Source organism: Tachypleus tridentatus, chromosome 2, assembly GCF_004210375.1.
Source record: "Tachypleus tridentatus isolate NWPU-2018 chromosome 2, ASM421037v1, whole genome shotgun sequence".
In the NCBI taxonomy this organism is placed as follows: domain Eukaryota; kingdom Metazoa; phylum Arthropoda; class Merostomata; order Xiphosura; family Limulidae; genus Tachypleus; species Tachypleus tridentatus.
In genome coordinates this window covers 48,990,448-49,007,083 of record NC_134826.1, presented here as the reverse complement: position 1 = coordinate 49,007,083, position 16,636 = coordinate 48,990,448, and the positions used below count along the sequence as shown (strand labels likewise).

Sequence of the window (16,636 nt, the reverse complement as noted above, 5' to 3'; positions counted from 1 at the left end):
ACTATTCGCTAGTAAAAGAGTAGCCCAAAAGTTGGCGGTGGGTGATCATAACCAGCTGCCTTCCCTGTAGTCTTACACTGCTAAATTAGGGACGGCTAGCGCAGATAGCCTTCGTGTAGCTTTGCGCGAAGTTCATAAAATAAATAAACAAACAACTAAACTATTATAACTGTAAAAATACCCTCTCAGGTAGTTCAACGGTAATTCTGAGGGTTTATAACGCTAAAGACCATGTTTTGATATCCGTGGTAGGCAGAGCTTAAACAAATGCAAAATTATTTATTTAGACGCTAAAGGAGTTTAGCACTGACCAAGCACAGGCTTTTCTCCCTCCAGTTATAATGTCCAGTTTACACATATATGCGACTGCTGACCACAGTTATTTTTACGTTACGCCCTCCCTCCAGTTATAATGTCCAGTTTACACATATATGCGGCTGCTGATCGCAGTTATTTTTCCGTTACGCCTTTCGATGATTAATTATTGTGTCACTTTTTTAAAAAATAATTTAACGTCAATTACCCAATACACATAAGATTACTTTGAAAGAACTTATAAAACTATTTTGTGCTCGGTATGGCCAGGTGGTTAGAGCGCTCGACTTGTAATTTGAGGGTGGCAGGTTCGAATCCCCGTCACACCAAACATGCTCGCCCCTTCAGCCGTGGGGACGTTATGATGTGCGGTCAATCCCACTATTCGTTGGCAAATGAGTAGCATAAGAGTTGGCGGTGGGTGGTGATGACTAACTGCCATCCCTGTAGTCTTACACTGCTAAATTAGGGACGGCGAGAAAGATAGCTCTCAATTAGTTTTGCGCAAAATTTAAACAAACAAACAAACACAACTATTTTAAGCTTAAAACAAGAAGTCAAACAATTCCCTCACTGTTCTTCTAGTCATATTGACCAATTCAATCAAGTTCCTCCCCTCAAACTTTCACACTCATTCCACACACACACACTCTTTCTTTCCTCGACTCTTCAAGTTGGCCAGTGTGACCCGTTTCCTCGGTCTACATACTATCCTATTGAGAACATCATTCAAAAATCTTACCAGGTTATCCAGGGACTGTAGCTTACCAGCTAGTTGGTGTACTTTCTAATTCAATGATATGCTGCTATAATCTAGAATATGGCTTATCAGATTAGGCACAAAGTCTCTGAAAGGACTTGCTTATGTTCTGCGGAAAAAATTGTCTCTAATTTTGCGATAAGGTTTAGGAAGTGTGTCAAGAGTACAATCCGGTCATAACCTTTACTGTTATTGGTCAACCAGATAAATATATCGCCATATGCTTTACCTTCTTTTCTGAATAAACTGGAACGCCTAGTTTTTGTTAATGACCACTTATGCAGTAAATGTTTAAGACAAATAATAAAGTACAGAGGAAATAAATAACAAAGTAAAACACAAGAGTGATAAGTTGAGAACGATCCAAACACGTCGGGGTCTTAATTTTTTTTGTTTTTTAAGAAAGAGAAATGCTCGATATAATATTAACGATCAAACTACTAGCTTTTCTGACGTATCATAAAATGTTGCATAACAGACACCCATTCTTACACTAACTTTATTTGTTCACTCCCATCCTCCAGGAAACCGTTTTGGTCTTATTTAAGACCCTGTGATTTGTTCATCTCGTTAAAGCTTTCAATTACACACTTCATTTAGATATCGAACTGAAGTAACGCAATCATTCGAGGCTTGCCATAGCCTGGTGATTAGGGCTCACAATATGAGGATCTCGGATACAAATTCCGTTAAAGAACATGCTTGCCCTTTCAGCTACAGGAGCGTTACAATATCAAGGCTAATTCCATTATTCGTTCGTAAAGTGTAGCCTCAGAAATGACGGTAGATCATGTTAACAAGCTGCATTTCTTTCTGGTTGAGCACTTCAAAATTACGCTAGGAAAGAAGAGAGTGTGTGTGTGTGGAATGAGTGTGAAAGTTTGAGGGGAGGAACTTGATTGAATTGGTCAATATGACTAGAAGAACAGTGAGGGAATTGTTTGACTTCTTGTCAATTCCAGTGCCCAACGTTTTACTACTCTTTGGCCAACAAGTAGTGGGATTGACCGTAACATTATAACGTCCCCACGCTGAAGTAGCTTGGCGCGATATTCAAAACAAATCAACCTCTGTTTACGGCTAAACTTGTTGACCATTCGGATTTCAAAATGTCCGATTCGATAAATAGAAAGTGTGTAAAAAATGACTTGAAAAATGTTGAAATAATGTTTTCTTTTTTACCCAATAATGAGTAATATACACAGAAAGCGTGGTCCTAGACACATCCCGTGATGGAGATAATTTAACTGTGTTCCTATAAATATACTTTAAATAAATCTTATTGGACGAGAATGTGAGTCAGCAAAAGGCTCTTTTCGTTCATATACATTTAGTTCATGCCTGACGAGAGATGGTTCGTGGAATAACCCCACCTCCTCCTACCAACAAGGGAAAGGACAACTGTTCTGTTTATTTAACTTCCGGTTTATACAATAGAGGTCATTCAGATTGTTCTACGAAGCAGTGAGCCGAAAAACTAAGTGATGTCGTGTACATTTCCGCTTTGACCAGAGCACGATTATCCATTCAGAAGGGGGGGAGGTATACAGGGAGGTACTTGGTTTTTCTGTCACTATAATTAAAACGAAACTATACACTAGTTGATCTGTTTGGTAGTGTCTTTACACTACACAAAATTCAAACTTTCAAAGATAACGACTGTTTAATCATAAAACTCAGTTTTCTAAAAGTCTGTTCGATTTTACTGCAAGAAATATTTACAAGACTATTATATTACTAAACATTTTAGGCTGAAATTTATTTACTGAACATATTAATGCAAGTATAAACGGATGATAAACTGGGGCTGTAAAATACCATACGTTCTACTATGAAGAATTAGGGTTGTCTATTTGACTACAATGTCTGTTTTGTTATAACTTACTGAGATGAATTAGGGTTATCTATTTGACTACAATGTCTGTTTTGTTATAACTTACTGAGATGAATTAGAATTATCTATTTGAATACAATGTCTGTTTTGTTATAATTTACTGAGATGAATTAGTGTTATCTATTTGACTAAAAGGTCTATTTTGTTATAACTTGCTATGAGGAATTGAAGTTGTCTGTTTGACTCCAATATCTCTTTTGTTACATGTTATGGATACTGATTATGTGACTTAGCTCAGTTACTTTCACATTAAAGTGAATCTAAAATTGACCACCTCGTGCACATTTCTTAATTTTCCATACTCTCAGTGACGTCTCTCCAACACACACAACAATTTTGTGAGACACGGAAACCACGCTGTTGCACTTTAAACGGTAAAGCCCAAATACAGTACGGTAATGAGGAACTATTCTCTCTAGTGGCTTAAATAGAAACAAAACTAGATTCAGATTCTGTTACACTATAGGAGCCATTAGTTACAACACTCACAGCATATTTTATAACTTAGTATTTTCTACTGAGACGTTTTTAAAGTATTGGTTGGACATTCGTCCCCACCCACACACATCCCTAATCAATCAAATCATCTCTTTCACTGCAGTTGAGATGGAACTTATTAAAAAGTGAGGAGTGTCTTGTTTGTGACTAACTGATGTGACTACTAAATACGACTGGCTGAAGTCACGCTATGACACAAAGGTGTGGTCCATCACCATCATGATACACGTACCAGACTTAAGAGTTTGAAATCACAGTGCAGTATTATTAGAACCCGAGGTGTATCTGAAAAACCCAGAACAAAACAATCAGTTACCTGCATCGAGTTGCTAGCAAGAGTCAAACACGAATTCTAGCACTATGGGCACTTCAAAGTTACTACCGAGTCAACGAGTGGAGTAATAAAAAACCGGAAATGTGATTATCTTCTATGACTACCATTACTCTGCAGGAACATCGATACCGTATTCTCACAACCAACTTCGTTAAATATTTAACTGCAGGTATTTGGTTTGACTTATTCAAATCTAAAGCCTATTTGCTTAAAATATCTTATAACATCTCTCATTACAGTTATTCCTCGAACAAAATGGTTATAAGAGTATGGAAGATCTTTTGTGTGGCTTTTCCATGCGCTACACAACAGCGCATTGTATTTGAAGTTACGTGTTTCCTGTTTGATTTCGTCACTTCCTTATTGTTTTGCTTTAGCCGCGAGGAAACGTCGTAGTTTTTGTTGTTGTTGTTGTTTTAAATACAGTGCTTATTTCAGGTTTTCACGATAATCGTTCGGGAGGGAGGAAGAGGTCAAATGTACCTGACCCTCCTGGGTATTTAACAACATCAATACCCAAATACCGACACAGTGAAACTTGGAACTTTCACGATAGTTTTACTAGCGGCACTACCTCACGAGATGACATTTGTTCTTCCAGATGTTGTTGGTGTGATTATATCAAATATTTCGAGTCATTTAACAAAATAATGGAAGGATACAACAAGATTTTTCGAGCGAGAAGTTCTGGCCTTAAGAAACTACACTGACAAACAAAGCTCTTGAACACAACGTTTTACCCTTTGGAGATTATGCTGAGAAACTAGGTCCCTGAACTCAAATATCTGGTCTTTAGAAGCTTTAATGATACACAAAGTTCCTAAACATCGGATTTTTGAGCCCGAGAAAATGTATTGGTCCTTAAACAGAGAACTATACTATTAAACAGGATTAAAGATCTGTGTTAACAAGCTGTAAGATATTTAAACAAAAGAAAAAGTTACTGTCTACTAAAGTTTGTTATAAAATTATATTGTCAGTTTTTACATTTCTAGTAAGCGCATCATGTCCAAAACTTTCTACTTACACGTTAACGTTCCTAAATAATACTTACAATGGAAAAAAATCAGTTCCTACCACTACACACAAGCAAACAGAAGTCCAGAGAGAAAGATCTGTAGTACTTTACTGATGGAGTAATAGATAAGATTAATTTATATAAGCGAGTGTCGCAAATAAAATCTTAAACTGTTCAGTAAAAGTGACTTCGACATTACTTCAGAGAAATAAAAACAAAGTATGTACACGTTTCCAACTTATGAAAGTTCAAACGTAAAGCCAAACAATGGGCTGCCTATACTGCGCCCATGAAGAATATCAAAACCCATAAACCTCCAAGATTTACAATTCATCCACCGAGGTATAAACGTAAAACTTTATACACATAAAAGTCAAGATAATTAAAATAAACATCCAACAGAATTTCAAGTACCGCACGTTCCGCAAGTCCTAGCCTGGCTTGTTCTGATAGTTAAGGCACTTGACTCGAAATATGGGGGTCGTAGGTTAAAATCCCCGTTACACCGAACATTTTTGCCCTTTCACCCTTAGGGGCATTATAATGTAACGGCCAAACCCACTATTCGTTCGTTCGTAAAAGAGTAGCCCAAGAGTTGGTGGTGGGTGGTGATGACTATCCGCCCTCCCTCAAGGTTATCACTGTTAAATTAGGGCCTGCTGGCGCAGACAGTCCTCGTGTAGCTTTTGGTGAAATTCAAAACAAACCAAAAGTCCTGTACTGTAACTTGGTGATTGTATGTGTGAACAAGTAACCAGCATATATTTACACGAATCCAGGACAAACTGTAGATTTTCTTGCTCTGGGTTCTATTAAGGTTCAAGTAATGAGAAAAAAAAAATCTTACTAGCGATAACTCACCTTCGCTTCTCCATAAAGCACACAGAAACTTCCAAAAGTCCATGATGAATTCAGTTTTATCCGTTGTGTCGATCACTGTTTCGAATGTTTACGTGCTTAGTTTTGTTTTACAGTTTACCTTTGACATAACCTCTATTACCGAAATTGTTCACGGCTATTTACAGAAAGATTGTTTATACTATAATTCCATAAGAGGTTGATAAGTGTACCTCAATATTTCAGGAATGAATTCAATGGGTAGATAGACAATTATTTCACATCTGCCCCAGTTCTTTATGACAGCCGCTTAAACACAAACTGGGAGAGATGCACACAAGCAATCAACCCAATCGTTTCTCCCACGTACTAACATATACACACACGCATATTCATAATTAATCAGTTGGGTATACACTGACATAACAAATATTAATAGATTAAAACGATGCTAAAATTGTTATTGGTCTGAACGGATGTGGAATGCTGAACGTATTTTAGATTTTGCTTGTGTGTGTGTGTGTGTTATTGGTCTTGTTGTTTTTATTTCAAGGCAGAAACATTAAAATTAATTTCAAGACTTCCTCTCGATTGTACATAGCTCCATTACAAACAGTTACCTAAATTACGTTTAAATTATTGTCTTTCAAAAACTCAAATTCCTCCCTCATCAGGAGGTATGATATTTTTTTCTTTCTAGAAATTAAGCACTGGAATATATACAATTTTTTTTTTCCTTTTCATTAATTTCCACAGACCAAACAGTAATCGTGAGGCATATTAAACGCTATTTCTCTCTGTGTACAGATATTAAAGTGTCAGATGTATGAAATACATTTTCGAATCCGATAGAAAATAAAGGATAAAAATCCTTTAAGTTTTCAAAATTTCCTAACATCTACATTTGTACGTATCTCTATATATATAAAGCTCAAACTACTTGCTTATTTGTCCTATGCTTTCTTTCACTGCGCAGGTTAAGTTAACACTTTTCTCATGTGCAAATGCATCAAACGATAATTTTGCGCTCACGTACGCGTCTGTCGTCTGCTGTCTAACCGATAATTTTATTGTTAACACACACGACGTGTGTTATAAATATACAGTAATAAATTCTGCGTAATTTTGACATTTTTTGATAAGTTTGAGTTAACACTGAATTTAGAATATTGCATTATTGACTTATGTATTTATAAATCAAATCTTACACACGAAAGAAATGTATGCAGATTTAGAATGTCGTGTACGAAAAAGCAACAGTAGGCCTAGCCTATAAAATAAAATTATGCCGTCTGCCATAAAATGGAATATGTAAAAAGAATAAGGCTTAAATTGTATTGTTTACAATGATATTTTAAACCTAGTCTACCAGTTGCAAAGGCTTGGTTTCAACCCATCTTCCACCCAAAAACTGTATTTTTTATTAGACTTAGAATAGATAGGCCTACTGAGTTATATATTATTAATTATACATCTATAATACATCACGTATTTTACTTCAGACACGAAAGAAATACATGCAGAATTAGAATGCTTTGTATTAAAGTAAAAAGCAGACATTAGGCCTAACTTATAGAATAAAATTATGCTGTCTACCATAAAATAGATTAGAGAGTAACGCTTATATTTATAAATACTTATTGTGTAAACTGAAATTAAAGCCAATGAATGTATTTTGCTATATGTTTTTTTTGGAAGGTTTGATACCTGAAAGTGGATTTTTTTGTCTATTATTACATTGTAAAATACAATATTGCATTCCTTTTGTTATATACTTCACACATCAACGTCATAAAGTGAATACGGTATCACATTCACAAAAAGCCCTGATTTAAAACAGGTTCGCAGTTTCCCATCCATGGTTTTGTTGTTCATTTTCATAAATTCATCAATTTTTTATTTTATTTTTTTACCTATGGAATGGAGAAACAGAGAGAATAGTTTTTTGGTCTTTTTTTCGAAAATCCGGGCAACATCGAGTAATACTGATAGTGTATACAAACAAAGCAGATGTGTGGTCTTTATAGTCGCTTACAAAATTTTAACATTACATGATATGCGTTCACTAGCTTCCAGGAAATACCATATAGGGTTGGCGTCCAGATCTTAACTTGCTATGTTACTCCTACGGTGCCCCTTTCTGCATGGTCAGGTGGTTAGGGAAGCTCGACTCCTAATCTGTGGATCGCAGGTTCGGATCCCCGTCCCACCAAACAGCCTTTCAGTCTTTGGGGAGTTATAATATTACGACCAATCCCACTATTCGTTGGTAAAAGAGCCGCCCAACAGTTGGCAGTGGATGGTGACGACTAGCTCCCTTCCCTCTAGTATTACACTGCTAAAATTAGGGACGGCTAGCGCTGTCTGCGCTCGTGTTGTATTGCGCGAACTTCAAAACAAACAACGTGTCTATTTGTGCGTGCCAACTTCACATCGTGTAAAACACCACCATATGTATTGTTACATATTATGTAAAATACTATCACATACGTACTGTCATGCAACTGTATAAGTACCGCATCGTGTATAACACCACCATACATATTGTTACATATCATGTAAAATACTATCACATACGTACTGTCATACATCTGTATAAGTACCGCATCGTGTATAACACCACTATATGTATTGCTACGTATCTAAAACTGACGTAGTTGTTACAAAGTAGTAATACACATCTCTGACAATAGAAACACTCATATAAGTTATTGCACTTGTAATAGTAAAAGCCCTTGTTACCTAAAATCTAACACTGTTGCTCATTCATTACAACAACGTAATTCCACAATAAACTATCAACAATGTATTTATCGTTAACGTTTTACTATCTATACTTACCAACAACGACTGTTACACATACATTAACCCATTTTACCAACGCAGTACAACGAAGCTTTTAACTAAATATCTTGTGAGCATTGTTACATACAAATGTAACGCACCGAAGGAAAATGTTATTTTTCACATCCATGAGAATTATGACAGACAACCATGCGTAACGCAAATCTAACACCAGATCAGCGTTTTCAAGAACGAAAACTTGTTTGTACATTTCGTAATACGAAATCACTTCTTACGAATTAAAACAAATTATACGTATATCTGAGAACAAAAACCTGAGTCATACAAAGTAATAAGGCTTAGCGAGATTAAAAAACGAAAATCCAAACAAAAGCAAAATGTGCTTTATCGTGCTGTAATTTATAGTTTCATTATGTAAGATTTGAACAACTGAAGTAATACAATCATAAGAGATTACAAACTTAACTAGAAACAGTTCTTCTTCTCCGTAACTTTAAACCAACTAATTTGTGGTCAGCCTGTATTTTTGTAAACCAAAAATGTTTACACCCTGCTGGCTGGGCCCAGACGGCAGTTACATAGGACGAGCATATTCGACGATGGGGATTCGAACTCGTGACCCTCATATTTAATATGACCGTATCTTTTCTTTTTTTTTACACGAATAATATCTATGTAAACAAGGAAGGTCAAAACGTTGTTCTGCACATTATGTCAATTAATTTTAACACCCATACCAGCGGCCTTGTGAAATACATATTTACTGGTTTATAGCAGTAAAGTTCGCAGACATACCGCTGTGCGACTGGGGGTGGGGTCACGTTGGTTGCGTTATAAGAGTGACGGTCAAATCCCACTATTTGATTAGAGTAGCTTAAGAGTTGGTGATTCGTGCTGTTGACTGGCGGCCTTCCTTCTAGTCAAAAGTAGGGACAGCTATATATAGCGGACAACTCCTGTTTAGCTCTGCGTGAAATTCAACAAACAAACAAATCATACGTGAAAAATGCACTACACGTGTCTCATGATTTTCGACGTTATAAGTTTAATGAAATCTTAGCAATATAGAAAAAAAACTGGAATTAACAACATATGTTGATAAATCATTTGGAGTTTGTTTGTTTGTTTGTTTGTTTTGAATTTCGCGCAGAGCTACACGAGTGCTATCTGCGTTAACCGTCCCTAATTTAGTAGTGTAAGACTAGAGGAAAGGCAGTTAGTCATCACTACCCACCGCTAACTCTTGGGCTATTTTTTTACCAACGAATAGTGGGATTGACCGTAACATTATAATGCCCCCACGGCTGCAAGGGTGAACATATTGGGTGTCACAGGGATTCGAACCCGCAACCCTCAGATGATGAGTCGAGTGCCTTAACCACCTGGCCATGCCGGGCCTCATTTGTAGTTTGTAGATGTTACTGCAATCATGCATATTACAAGACATAAGAAAAATCATACAACCAATGAAAAAGTGGAAAATTCTCTCCCAAAATAGTTGCAATAAAAACGTTCGAGTTTTTATCTACTCTGACATCCCACTGTGATTATATCTTTAACTTTTAACCGGTCTATCACTCTGATTATCCCTGAAAACAATCAGACACAACTCTACGGTTTGATAATCGTGTTGAGTCCACGAAAAGGACACAACGAAAGAGAACACACATGTCAAAAACAGTGGAAAACGATAGTCCTTCATGATCCATTTTTGATGTTCTCAATATTCATTTACTTCGACTTCTCTGCTACTTACCTCCTCACGGAATGTGAACAGTTACATGTTATGTGATATACTAACAGAAAGCCTTGAAGGATCCCTGGCTGGAACCAGGTCATGAAGTAGAGTTACAAACATAACCTTGGTTTATCAGCCGAAACTAAACCTAGAAATATTATCACAGGTGTTTAGTTATTTGAAATCATAATTATGGAAGGGGTAGAATAACAAATACTTCCTAGTATTCGGAAGGGGTTTGGTGTTATGGTGCTCGACCTGGATTCTTGAGGTCGCGGGATCGAAATCCGTTAAATAAACTAGCCCTTTCACAGCCCTGGGGACGTCATAAAGTTGACGGTCAATGCCACTTTTCATTGGGAAAAAAATGGTCCAAGAGTTGGCGGTTGGTGGTGTTGCCTTCCTTCTAGTGTATCACTTCAAAATTAGGAATGGGTAATGCAGATAACTTTCGAGTAAGTTGCGCGAAATTCAAACAAACAAACATAATTTTTAAAGATTCAGAGACAAGTTAAATGTTATACGACATACGACAAGTTAAATGTTAAACACCTCTTCATTATTACTTTCAACTAACAACAATACTAGTTATATAGTTTCTGGCTTTAGAAAAGTGTATGATTTATAAAATAATGCGCCTCTGCTGGCTATATGATACGTTTGAGGGCCTACAACATTAACATTCGCGATTCATTCCCTGGGTGGGCACAGCATCGATACCCCATTATGTTGATTTGTGCTTAACAACAAAACAAAGAAACAATACTAATAAGGCCCCACTTGGTTTGTGACCTCGGAAATAAATAAAATCAGGTGTATGCTGGCTCACACCTGTTGCGATGACGGTCTTGATTGACAGATGTCATCCGACAGCGTCATCCATGATGAATATTAAATAGCTGCGTTTACACGAACTTGTATATTTTAAACAGCGTTTCTGGTAGTGTTTTGTCTCTCATCATGGTGCCCCGAAATAGTGACATTTTTTATTTATTTCTGTGTTAATGGCATGAAAGTTCCCTTGCCATATGTTCACGGAAAGTCAGAGTATTAAAAAAAAATACACTGTATTGATAGCTCTTACAGTGTTATAATGTGAACAATTATTTCACAGACGTCAAAGATAAGATAGAACAAGTCGATAAATGTGACATTTATAAACATCCTTGTATCTACGGTCGAGTTTATATCGACTTTAAAATTCAGTATTAATTAAGAAACATAGATGCGGGAAACAGATGTAAAATGGATTTAGTAAAGCATGTTGCAAAGATTCTGTGGGCGTCATGTTTTGGAAAAATAAATGTTATATTTATAAACTCAGGTTGAATTGATGTTGTAACAAAATATTAGAGAATTCGTTGATACTGAGAAAAACAAACATAGTATTTCGAATAAAGATGGTGGTTCACATATGTGAAAACTGAAATAACAGAAAACTGTTTTGTAAACTCATCGGGGAGAATTGTGGGGCTTTTGTTCGAAATAGGAACGGCGCTGAGAATATAATGTATAGTTAGGTAAACTAGAGATGTCAGTATTTCATTTTAACTCGTACCCCTGAGGACGGTGGTGCAGAACTCCACTAAAATATGTTACCTTTTTCGGGCTGTGCCATGTTTTTATCAATACTAAACTGTTGTTACATGTACGTATTTAATATTTTACCAGTGGATAATTGACGTTTAATCTCTATATAACAAACTCCCTCGGTAACAATAGCACGTATAAAATAAATGGATAAATATAAAAATTGTTTTAGCATCTATCAGAAGTTTTTATGTTCTATACTACCGATAAATACATTAACACTTATTAAAAAAAAGACAAAATAAGATAATGTACCGCAAGGTAGCGCTTCAATTTCTTTGTAAAGAGAATAAGAAACGTAAAAAAAAAAAAAACAATGTTATGCTAATTTTGAAGACTTTCTTTGGTTATAGTTTTCAGCATTTTTTAGCTGCACAAAAGAATCGATATCGTACAAAAAGTACATTTAAAAGCAGTAGAAAAAACAGGCTGTAAATCAGAATAAAAGTTAATAAATATTCAGTTAGATATTCATGGAAAATAAAGACATGTTAATCGACGATCTTCATCGAGATCCCAAAGCACATAGAATTATTTTTAAGTGTGTTTAATTCCTCAACTTTTAATACTCGGATTACTCTATAGTAACAAAATTATTACATTTTACTATATTCACTATGTTTTATAAAATAATTAAGTGCACGATTGCATAAGCTCTTTCAAATAAATTAATCATTTGCTAAACGATTGACAATTTATAACAACCATTCCTGACGGAGTAAACTCTTAAAGTTAAAAATAAATTGTCCATTCTCGAAACCATGCCTCATCAAACAGCATACCTAAGTCACAGATTTCCTAGCGAACTAACTACGAATGTGCTGTATTAGTGAAATGTTTCATGAAAAAAGCGGTCAAATTGTAGTACTTGTGAAATGTTTTATGTGGGAAGATCACTGTACTAGTGAGATGTTTAATATATATAAATCACTGTACTAGTGAGATGTTTAATATATATAAATCACTGTACTAGTGAGATGTTTAATATATATAAATCACTGTACTAGTGAGATGTTTAATATATATAAATCACTGTACTAGTGAGATGTTTAATATATACAAATCACTGTACTAGTGAGATGTTTAATATATACAAATCACTGTACTAGTGAGATGTTTAATATATACAAATCACTGTACTAGTGAGATGTTTAATACATATATAAATCACTGTACTAGTGAGATGTTTAATATATATAAATCGCTGTACTAGTGAGATGTTTAATATATATAAATCACTGTACTAGTGAGATGTATAATGTGGGAAAATGGCTAAATCATAGTAGTTGTGAATTGTTTTATAAAGGAAAATTCTTAACTCACCGTACTACTGAAATATTTTATGGAAAAAAAACGGTTAAATCACTGAACTTCTAAAATGTTACACAAACAAAGGCCAACTGAGCAAAGTGACCTGTGTTAAAGTTAGTTTTAACTGTAACATGATATCTTACAGCTAAATAAATATTAATACATTTCAATACTAAATATAATAAGCATAAATTTTTGTTTCTGAAAATAATCCGTTTCAAGTAATCGGCTTTGTTTAATTAAATACAAGGTTACAAGTTAAAACACAAGTAGCAAAAACAAACAGATAATTAGTACAGAATAACATGACCCATTACTCACTCACCTCTCCACCCAATAGTAAGGCTACTCCTGTTCCGATTTGTCTGGACTGAAGAAAACTGTCTTCCTGAGGACGTAATATCAGACAAAATAAAATGTTAGCCAAATACTTGAGTTACAATCTTCTCATAAAAGAAAATACAAAAGTTGTTGGTGGATATAACACAATTGTAATAAGCTACTCCAACTATATTGTTGGTGGATATAATACTAATGTAATTAACTACACCAACTATATTGTTGGTGGATATAATACTAATGTAATGAGCTACTCCAATTATATTGTTGGTGGATATAATACTAATGTAATGAGCTACTCCAACTATATTGTTGGTGGATATAATACTAATGTAATGAGCTACTCCAATTATATTGTTGGTGGATATAATACTAATGTAATGAGCTACTCCAACTATATTGTTGGTGGATATAATACTAATGTAATGAGCTACTCCAATTACATTGTTGGTGGATATAATACTAATGTAATGAGCTACCCAATTATATTGTTGGTGGATATAATACTAATGTAATGAGCTACCCAACTATATTGTTGGTGGATATAATACTAATGTAATGAGCTACTCCAACTATATTGTTGGTGGATATAATACTAATGTAATGAGCTACCCAACTATATTGTTGGTGGATATAATACTAATGTAATGAGCTACCCAACTATATTGTTGGTGGATATAATACTAATGTAATGAGCTACTCCAACTATATTGTTGGTGGATATAATACTAATGTAATGAGCTACTCCAACTATATTGTTGGTGGATATAATACTAATGTAATGAGCTACTCCAACTATATTGTTGGTGGATATAATACTAATGTAATGAGCTACTCCAACTATATTGTTGGTGGATATAATACTAATGTAATGAGCTACTCCAACTATATTGTTGGTGGATATAATACTAATGTAATGAGCTACCCAACTATATTGTTGGTGGATATAATACTAATGTAATGAGCTACCCAACTATATTGTTGGTGGATATAATACTAATGTAATGAGCTACTCCAACTATATTGTTGGTGGATATAATACTAATGTAATGAGCTACTCCAATTATATTGTTGGTGGATATAATACTAATGTAATGAGCTACTCCAATTATATTGTTGGTGGATATAATACTAATGTAATGAGCTACTCCAACTATATTGTTGGTGGATATAATACTAATGTAATGAGCTACTCCAACTATATTCTTGGTGGATATAATACTAATGTAATTAATTACTCCAACTATATTGTTGGTGGATATAATACTAATGTAATGAACTACTCCAACTATATTGTTGGTGGATATAATACTAATGTAATGAGCTACTCCAACTATATTGTTGGTGGATATAACACTAATGTAATTAACTACTCCAACTATATTGTTGGTGGATATAATACTAATGTAATTAACTACTCCAACTATATTGTTGGTGAATGTAACACTTATTGTTGGTGGATGTAATACTAATGTAATGAACTACTCCAACTATATTGTTGGTGGATATAATACTAATGTAATGAGCTACTCCAACTATATTGTTGGTGGATATAACACTAATGTAATTAACTACTCCAACTATATTGTTGGTGGATATAATACTAATGTAATTAACTACTCCAACTATATTGTTGGTGAATGTAACACTTATTGTTGGTGGATGTAATAACAATGTAATAAACTACTCCAGCTCTATTGTTGGTAATGTGATAAGCTTCACCCACTATATTATCAGTGAATATAATACTAATGTAACAGTGTTATTGTTTATATTTTGAAATATCGACAGTATATTGAGATGTCTGACGTAACCAGAGCAACTTCAATAATATTTACATAAAAAAATAAACAACTCTGTCAGCAGTTCACACTAAAGTGCATCTTATTTTTGGACTTTTTACACATGTTGATTATAACCTTACATTAATTCATACAAACAACCTACATGTTTATGGTAAGTCGGCAAAATGAATTTTCAGCGATTTTCATTTGGGGTAGTCCAGTAATTTTGTAATTCACTTTACCCCTCCCTACGCCTCGTGGTAAGATATCACAGGGTTTGTCTTATGGTAAACTTTTAAAAACTTAGCCCAGGTGAAAATCATCATCAGGCATACATCACCAACCATGTACAAAAAAATCATGAGCGTAATATTTACTAGCATGTGCTGCCATCTAATGATTATATTGTATACTTTTAAAATGAAAGTATTTGTATTATAGATTTTAAAAATCTTACGTTACATAACAAATTACTCATTACCCCTAAGTGACGTTTGTGTAATAAAATCCCAAGCACCCTCCGTCTAGCGAGTTTTACCAGTTTTATGAATGGTCCCTTATAGTAGTTTTACTGCAATGATTTTGTTCTTGTTTGTTTTGTATATGAAAAGTAATGTTTTTTTTCAGATATGTCAGCATCAAATACTGCCCTCTACCGGTCTTACGCACGAGTTCTTCTGCAACAATTATTACAAGTACACAACAATATCGAAATCAAACAATGGTAAGCAATAGAATAACCCAGTTGCACAAATAGGAATAATAATATAAGTGATACAGTGCCACTAAACCTAATTGGTTGTCCAAACACAAAGAAGGGCGAAGATGCCTTCCTCAGATTCTAGAATTATTTTATAGCAGAAACCTGTGGTTAAATTGCGGGTGTGGAACAGGAAGGAAGCTCAAGAATTAAAAAGAAAAATATAATTATCTGTGTTAGTTTATCTCCCCCCCAAGAAACCATAATTATAGGCAATGCTTTAATCAAATTTTGTTTATTTTTCCATGGTAACTCCTATGCTAAGATCAGTTTTCCTTAAGTAACAATAGTGCAGCAAAAGCTTACGTAAGCTACTGATACATACATACACTTGTAGTCTTGTTTAAGTCGGTTAATTGTTACTAAAGTTTGCTGGATTGTTTTGTTTGTTTCGTTAGACACAAAGCCAAATTAGGCTATCTGCTGTATCCATCAAATGACAAAGTATTTATGCTCAACAGCAAATATTTCACATATTTATCACAAATAGTCTCATTTTGAATAGAATTACCGATTACTTATTACTTTATTACAAGTTCCAACTTTTATAATAACTCGGGTTTTTCTTTTTTTGGAACGTGTGCGACGTTTGGTCGCGACTGCAATCGTTATTTGTACTTTAGAATGTCTACTTTCTAACACACAAGTTTCAA

General features: G+C 34.7%; 1 protein-coding gene across 3 annotated transcripts in view; it reads right to left on the bottom strand.

The window, feature by feature from the left end:
• The window catches only part of LOC143243175 (ras GTPase-activating protein raskol-like), a 199,953-nt gene that overhangs the window by 77,858 nt on the left and 105,459 nt on the right, over nt 1–16,636 (bottom strand). For all 3 annotated transcript variants that reach the window (XM_076486974.1, XM_076486976.1, XM_076486991.1), the window contains exon 4: nt 13,426–13,488. In XM_076486974.1, coding sequence (XP_076343089.1) covers nt 13,426–13,488 — 63 coding nt within the window. The remainder of the gene's footprint in view (nt 1–13,425; nt 13,489–16,636) is intronic.